At 58.0% G+C, this 7,846-nt stretch overlaps 1 protein-coding gene across 1 annotated transcript; it reads right to left on the bottom strand.

Moving 5' to 3' along the window:
• Positions 1–573: 573 nt before the first annotated feature.
• RRP7A (ribosomal RNA processing 7 homolog A) lies at positions 574–7,709 on the bottom strand. Its single transcript, XM_007453949.1, has 7 exons — positions 7,627–7,709; positions 5,851–5,993; positions 3,575–3,700; positions 2,727–2,844; positions 2,317–2,414; positions 1,805–2,003; positions 574–659 (listed from the first exon to the last, which is right to left on the bottom strand). Exons 1-7 carry the CDS (start codon positions 7,697–7,699, stop codon positions 574–576), a joined length of 843 nt encoding a protein of 280 aa, XP_007454011.1. The 5' UTR covers positions 7,700–7,709.
• Between the last annotated feature and the right edge of the window lie 137 nt (positions 7,710–7,846).

Raw genomic sequence — 7,846 nt, 5'->3', positions numbered from 1 at the left:
GGGGGGGGGAATACAAGATTCTGACGCTAACATCTGTGACTTCAAGGGGGAGATGGTGTCTGGGTGTGGGAGTTACCTGTTTTGTGACTCGGTAGCAGGCAGAGGGAGGGGCTGGGATAGGCCCACTGGCCTTTTGTAGCCTTCTCTTGCCGCCCAGCTGGATGAAAAATAAAATGTTCTTGTATTCTTTCTGCGTTTGAGGCTGTCTCACTGCCCACGGGGGCTTCTCCGTTAGAAGGAAGGGGAGAACACAGCAGACACTTGGCCCTGAGAGGAGAGTCCAGAGACAGGCTGGGGACAGAGCCCATGACAGGGAAGGAGCCACTTCCTGGGCCAGTGGCTTCCGGAGTCCAGGTCCTTGCGCCGGGCCCCAGGACTGCCGAAGCACAGGAACCAAGGGGTGACAGTGTCCTGCACCCCACATCACGTGGGCTCAGATCTCTGGGGCTGACGCGTGGCCCCTCAGCCTGGGCACAGCCACTGAGATGAGTGTTGCAGGCCCTGTGTCCTCGCTGGCCACGCACTGCCACCCAGTCACCACCCCTCTCCACGGGGCCCACGGGCGGGTGAGGCTCAGTAGGGTCGGAACTTGCGCTGGGCCCGCATCAGCTCGATCCTCTGCTTGTCCTCCTGGAACTTCTTGCGCAGCTGCGCGAGATCTGGGGCGAGAGGAGGTACGAGGAGACAGGGCCGGGATCAGACAGGCCGGGCAGAAGCTGCCCCCGCTGCCCCCCACTCGCGAGGGCAGCAGCCCCTCCCTCAGTCCCCACTCCCCGCTGGTGGCGCTCCGCACGGCCGCCCCCTCCCCCGTCGCCTCTGCAGTGGGAACCGGAACCGGCCTGCAGCCCAGTCGGAGGGCAGAGGCTGAGGTGGAGCAGAAGGCACGCCCCAGGTTTCAGGCGGAAAATTCACCAGGTCAAAGAGAAAGCAGAAAAAGCTACAAGGCACTTGCGCCCTTACCACCCCGCCTCCAACACGCCCCCCAAGGTGAAGGAAGAAGGTTCTGGGGCTGCTGGGAGACCCCGGGACACCTCTCCCAGCCCCTCCTCACGGCAGCCATCAGGCCGGGGCGCGCGTCAGGAATAAGTAAGGGGCCTCCACCCCGAGACTGCCACAGAACTCACGCGGCGACTCCGGTCACCAACGGTGACCGGGTCGGGGCGCCGGGTGTGGGGTTTTGAGCCCAAGGGAGGGGAGGATGCTGGAGGCCCCTGTCAGGCGGGGCCAGAGGAGCACAGAGCAAAGGAGCGGTGGGCAGGGTGTGGGCAGGAGCAGTGAGGCAGGTGAAGGCGCGGTGTGGCCGGGCGGCGGGGTCAGGGCCTCCCCCGTGCAAGGCCAGGACCTTCTCCCGGGTCCACAGGGAAGCCATCCTGCCAGCAGGAGACCAGGCGGCCCGGGCCGCGAGCTCGGCGTCCTAGCCCCCGAGAGCAGCCACAGGTGGTCAGGGGCTCCCTCTGCGTGTGGCCACCCTGTGTGTGTGGCTCCTTGCCGGAGGCTGATGGGGGCCTGGAGGTGGGGCCTACATCCCAGGTCCCTGTGTGGCCTCAATACCCAGAGGCACCCGCAGCTGCCTCGGGAGCAACAGGGAGCCCACGACACGGGGACGCTGCCAGGCTGGGACCCTAACCCCAGAGCCTCTTAGGAAGTCTGCGCCCAAGAACGCCCTACCCGCCCGCAGGCTTAGCGCCTGCCGTCAGGAGCTCCGTGTCTGGCCAGGGCTGGCAGAGCGGCCACAAGACCGCGTCCACAGCCCGGGCACCCAGGGCAGGGGGCCGAAGGACAGGGGCCTGGGGCGTGCCCTTACGCTCCATCTTGGTCTCGCGGTGCTGCCAGGCATAGAAGTTGAGCAGCTCCTTGCGTGCACGCTTCCGCTTCTCCCTCTCCAGCACCCGCAGGCTGGCCGCCTCCGTCCTCGGGAGCACCGGCCGCCGGCCGCGGCGGGTCACCTTCACCCAGCCCTCCTCGTCAGGGACCCCTTCCTCCTCTTTGGCCTTAGCCTCCTCCTGCAAAGAACGTGGCCCTGGGATGGGCAGGTGCCTGGGAGCCGCCCTGCAGCCCCAGGAGCACCTCACCTCCCCCTCTCCACTCTCCCTCCCGTGCCCAGGATGGCCCTGGCGCCGCACCCAGCACTGTGTGAGCGGCTGAGTGTGGGGGAAGGGCGGGGGGCAGACGTGCCAACGCTGCCTCCTCCTCCACCCTCGACCGTCCTTTCCCTAGAGACCATTCCGAGACTAGATGTTACCCAGCCAGGAGGCCCAGGGCTCAGCAGAGAGAGAGGAGCCTGGACTCCACCAGCCGCCCGTGCGGAAGCCCCACCTCAGCCATCTTCTCGTCGTATGTCTCCATGAACGTGTCCACCTCGACTCTCAGGGCCTCGGGGTCCGGCACCGAGTCTGCATAGTCTCTGATCCACTCTGAGGGAGGAGGGAGCGAGAGAGATGGATTCCAGGCCCGCCCCTCGGGGCCCCGCCCAGGACCTTGCAGGCCAGGCGGGATCTTCTCGCACAGGCCGCAGGGAGGGAGACTTGTGGGCCAGGGTTCGGGGCGTGAGGAAGAGCCTAGTGGTGGCAAGCTGGGCCCTCACCTATGCCCACCCCGAGTGCCAAGCTCAAGCCTCCCACACCTGCTCTGAGGGTGAGGGGACACGGCAGACGCCAGCCCACAAAGCTCCCCTCCCTGACCCAGGGCCCAGGAAGGAGGCGCCCGCTGGCACCCGAGGTACTGACTGTGAATGCCGCTCTTCACAGGATGACTCTCTGTCGAGACCAGCAGAGGGCCCTTCAGGGCCAAGGCAGCTGACACCCCACGTGGCTTCTGGAACACCACGTAGGCCACCTGGAACCCCTGGGAGGAGGAGAGATGTCAGTGCCGGGAGCCTTCCCATCCTCCCAGCCATCCCAGGCCTGGCCCAAGGGCTCCCCCCTGCCCTCAGCCTGACTTGTCGCGGGGCTGGGGGAGATGTGCTGGGCTGTTCCTGAACGTGAAGGTAACCAGGAGGTTGTTCTAATCCAGGGGAGGGGCGGCCACACTCCTAGTTATGCAACTTCTGCTAAATATGACCTAATCCCACCTCTTCACCAGGGAGAGGTGAGACTCTCAGGACTTTTGTTCCAGGTGTTGGAGGGACTCAGGGAAGAGTGTGTCTCCCTGGGCCAGGAGTGGACAGACAGATGGGGCGCTCACTAGTTCAAACACCACTAAACAGGAGGAAGTGTGGACTCAAGGCACACAGGGGAATGAGGCCCAGGCCACCAAGCCTAAGGAAGAATCGACCTCAATGCGGGACGCAGGGGGTGGCTCAGGGAGGCCCCTTGGGCAGTGAGCAGAGATGCCTCTGAGCTTTCACCCAGGACAATGGAAAGAGCCAGACCGGACACGGCAAATCTGGGAAAGGAGTGGAAGCTGTTTACCTGACAGCCCTCCTAGACCACAAAGGCCAGGACTGGCCTGAGCACAGGGAACACTTGAAAGTCCCACTGCCACCCCCGACACCACCTTCCCCTTACACACTGGGGACACTGCCCTAGCTCGACCCACACCATCATTCAAGCAGACCCCATTAGTGGAGGCTTACAGGAACTGGCTTGGGGTGAAAGAACTTTGACTTTGGCTCCTTTGGGCTCTCAGCAAGATCCGGCTTTTCCTGTAACTCCACCGACTGGACAGGGCCGCAGGGGGACAGGAGGCGGGTCAGGCACTCCTGCCGTGGCCAGAGAGAAGCACAGTATGAGCGGCTACAGGGCCTTTCTGGAGCCTCCCTCCGCCCTGGGCAGCACTGCCAGGGGACCGGGGCCCAGAAGATATCGGAGTCCAACCTGGGGGCGTGCACAGAGGGCCTGGGCAACCTACCACCTCCTCAACACAGAGGTCACAACCCCGGCCCCCCACGGCCCCAGACAGCAACCTTGTGAATTTTCATGTTCAAAACTGTGGGTAAAAAGTCCACTGGCCGGGGACTCGGGAGGGAGGACACAGAGGTGAGACAAAATTCAGGTATAAGCTTTTTGGCTTTATGACAGGACCCTGCTAGAAGCACGTGCCCAGGATACGCTTGGTCTGTTCCTGAAAGGGATTTTTCCGTTTGAACGTGAATGATCCGGGACTTCCCTGGTGGTGCAGTGGTTAAGAATCCGCCTGCCAATGCAGGGGACACGGGTTCGAGCCCTGGTTTAGCAAGATCCCACATGCCACGGAGCAACTAAGCCCATGCACAACAACTACTGAACCTGCGCTCTAGAGCCCACAAGCCACAACTACTGAAGCCCACGCGCCTAGAGCCCGTGCTCCGCAACAAGAGAAGCCACCGCAATGAGAAGCCCGCGCACCGCAACGAAGAGTAACCCCCGCTCACCGTAACTAGAGAAAGCCTGCGCGCAGCAACAAAGACCCAGCACAGCCAAAAATAAATAAATAATAAAATTAATAAATTTTAAAAAAAAGTGAATGATCTGTAAAGTAGGAGTGGGTTCTCAACTTTTTAAAAAAATTATTACAAGAACAGGTGGGGACATTTTTACTTTTATTCTGAGTACTCTGATTTTATACGAAAACCAACTAAGTTTTACTACCTGAATCAGCCATTTAAAAAGAGTTAAATCTGGGAATTCCCTGGCTGTCTAGTGACTAGGGCTCCATGCTTCCCCTGCAGGGGGCACGGGTTCAATCCCTGGTTGGGGAACTAAGATCCCACATGCCGCGAGGCACAGCTGGAAAAAAAAAAAGAGTTAAATCTACTCCGTTGGAATCAGGATGCTGGTTATCCTTCGTGGGGGGAGGGGCATGACGGGACTTCTTGGGGTGCGGGTGATGTTGTGTTTCTCGACCTGGGTACTTATGACACAGGTTTGCTCAGTTTGTGAAATGCTGTGAGTGCTACACTTGGGTCCAGGCCCTCCTCCATACATACACTAGTCTTCAGTAAAGGTTAAGAATGACACCCTCTCCTCTCCCTGTTACTTTTTCTCTTTAACTGTACAGGAATCTTTTAGAAATTAGTTTCTTTTCTGAAAAAAAACATTGAAAATCCAGCAATTCCCTTAGTTTCTCTTCTGTAAATTAATGAAATACTAAATTTAACAGCTTTTGTGAAAAAAATTTAACAGACATGTCTGCATAGTAGACTCAGAGGTAATTTTATTTTCTTTCACTTTTCCTATTTTTTACTATGGACATGTATCAGATTTTTTTTTTTTTTTAACATTTATTTATCTATTTGGCTGTGCTGGGTCTTAGCTGTGGCACGAGGGATCTTCGTTGTGGCATGCAGACACTTAGTGCGGCATGCGGGATCTAGTTGCCCAACCAGAGATCGATCCTGGGCCCCCTGCACTGGGAGCATGGAGTCTTAACCACTGGACCAGTCCCGTCCCTCAATTTTTTTTTAAAAAGACAATGATTATGTTGTCAGATGTCACACAAGTAGTTGGCACAACTTTCACAATACTCAAGAAAAATGTTTGAGAACATGTGTCTCTGTCTTCGTATGGAATTATGGTAGACAGAGACAGTTATGCATCGATCGCTTTAAGCAACAGAACATTTCAGCTGTATTATTAACATTACCTGCAATGGACATGTATCAATTTTATAATCAGGGGGAAAAAACACATAAACAATTCTGGGTAACACATAAAAAGCTCTGGGTTCCCTAGAGAATTATATTTTTTACAACACACCTTCAAAAGGCCAATCTCCTGTCACAAGAGAGGCAGCCTTACAGATACCACCCCTCAGGGCTTCAGTTAACTGTTTCCACTGCACCACTAAGGACTTGGTGGGGGGCCCGTAGGAGCCCAGCTCTGCCTGGAGCCCCCGCCCCAGGCCCAGGTTCCCTCCCAGACACCAGTTTACCTCTGTGCAGTATGGGGGCACATTGAGGACAAAAAGGGTCCGTTTCTGAGGCCAGGACGACTTGGTGCTTTCTCGAACTTTGTGCTCTCTCACATAGAGGTAATGAGAAGACTGCTGCTTTTCACAGAATTTGATGGGAATGGCTGGAAGGAAAATGGTGGCGGGGAGGGACAGCATGAAAGTCAGGTTCAGGCTGTCCCTTTCTAGTCCTGTGTGTCTGTCTGTCCATCCATCCTTCACTGAGCCCTTCCCCTAGGCAAGGCCTGTGTAGGGTATTATGCAGGCTGGGAGGCTGAACAGATAATCTGCCCAGAAAGAGCTCCCAAGCTTGCGGGAGAGAGAATGTGAACAGGATGCGAAAGGAGAGAAGTTCCAACTCCGCTGCTCTTGGGGTAAACAGCCAAATCCTTACCGTGGCCGCCTCCGCAGCCTCTTCTCACCCCACCCTCCCCCCTCCACACCACGTGCTGGCCCCTCTGGCCTCCTCTCTGTTCCTCCAATAAGCCAGGGCCTCACACATGCTCTCCCCTTCCTGAAACATCAACCCTCGTCCTTCCACCCATCCTTCAGGTTTTCACTTCACTTCCTCAGGAGAGCCTTACATGCCAGGTTAGATCCACCTGCTCTGCGCCTTCTTACCTTCTCTCACGGTCTCTATGTCTCTGTGTGATCTTTTTTTTGTTTTTTTTTTGGCCACACCATGGCACGTGGTATCTTAGTTTCCCGACCAGGGATCGAACCCGTGCCCCCTGCAGTGGAAGCACGGAGTCCTAACCACTGGACCGCCAGGGGAGTCCCTTGTGCAATGATCAGGATGATAGCTGGCGTTCCCATAAATTTTAACCCTCATCAAACTAAGGACTGTTCTGCTTTTCTCACCGCCTTCTTCAGAGCACAGTGAGGATACGGTTGCAATCCCTGCACTCAGGAAGCTCACATGGCGGAGGGAGAAAAGGACAACGTGTAAGCATGTAACAAGGTCGTGTCGAATAGGAAGGAAACACACAGAGTGAAACAGTGCAGGGTGATGGGTGGCAGGAGCCTTAGGACGGGCCATCGATCGGGACCAGCTCTTACGGGACCAGGAAGAAACATTAAAGCTTAGACCAGAATGACAGGAAGCCGTGTAACAGCGCAGAGCTGCCTGAGGAAGACCCATCAAGTACGAAAACGCTGAGGGTGTAAAGAGCTTGTTGCCTCAGAGGAACAGAAAGAGCTGTAGGTTAGCAGGAGCCAGGCTATGCGGGGCCACGCAGGTCAACGGTGGGAAGTGTGGATTTTGTTTTAGGTGCTAACTTTAGCCACTGGAGGGAGTTCAGTGGGTATGGGCGTGTCAGGCAAGATCTGATTTCAATCTGACTTTAGAAAGAATATTCTGGCTCCTGGGTGCAAAACGGAAGGCAGGAGAACCAGTGCGGAGGGCACAGGCCAGGTGAGCGCTGAGGGGGCTGGACTAGGAACTGCAAAGGGGAGCTGGTAAGCGGATGGGCGCACCTCAGGGGGAAAGTGTAGACGGACGCGGGTTCGCCCTGGGAGTGTAGACAGAGGTGGCTTCACTCAAGGAAAGCGTTAACCAAACTAGGCTCGTCCCGGGCGAGTGGAGCCAGATGGGAACAGGGCGCCGCGTGGGTCTTGGGGGGCCCCGGGCCTCACAACCTTCCGGGCCTCACTTCCAACTGTGTGGCTGCTCCTGGGGGCCCAGAGCCACTGCCGACCCCGAGCCTCCTCCCGACGAAGCCTGGCCGTCCCCCGGCCCCGCGTCCCGCAGCCCCTCACCTGAGTAGCCCGGCGGGCTCAGAATCCCCTTCTCAGACTCCCGCGCCGCGCGCTTCCTCCTGCGCGCCACCATCTTGCCAACCGGAAGCCGCGGGGGCCGCTGGGAGTTGTAGTTCGGCTCAGGGGCCGTTTCCGTGACGACGGCGCCGCCTGGGGGCCCCGCCCCTCGGGTCCAGGCCCGCCTATCCCGGCCCCTCCCCCCCCGCCCCCCCCCCCCCCC

The sequence above is a fragment of the Lipotes vexillifer genome, unplaced genomic scaffold (assembly GCF_000442215.2).
Source record: "Lipotes vexillifer unplaced genomic scaffold, Lipotes_vexillifer_v1.1 scaffold382, whole genome shotgun sequence".
Taxonomy (NCBI): Eukaryota; Metazoa; Chordata; class Mammalia; order Artiodactyla; family Lipotidae; genus Lipotes; species Lipotes vexillifer.
The sequence above is the reverse complement of the archived record's forward strand: the minus strand, read 5'-3'. Positions and strand labels throughout refer to the sequence as shown.

Coding starts and splice junctions, on each gene's coding strand:
- RRP7A (XM_007453949.1), bottom strand. CDS start 7,699: ATGGTGGCGCGCAGGAGGAAGCGCGCGGCGCGGGAGTCTGAGAAGGGG. Junction 2,845..3,574: donor TTCACCCCAAGCCAGTTCCT/GTAAGCCTCCAC, acceptor TCCTCCTCCCAG/GGGTTCCAGGTGGCCTACGT. Junction 2,415..2,726: donor TGTGAAGAGCGGCATTCACA/GTCAGTACCTCG, acceptor CTCCTCCCTCAG/AGTGGATCAGAGACTATGCA.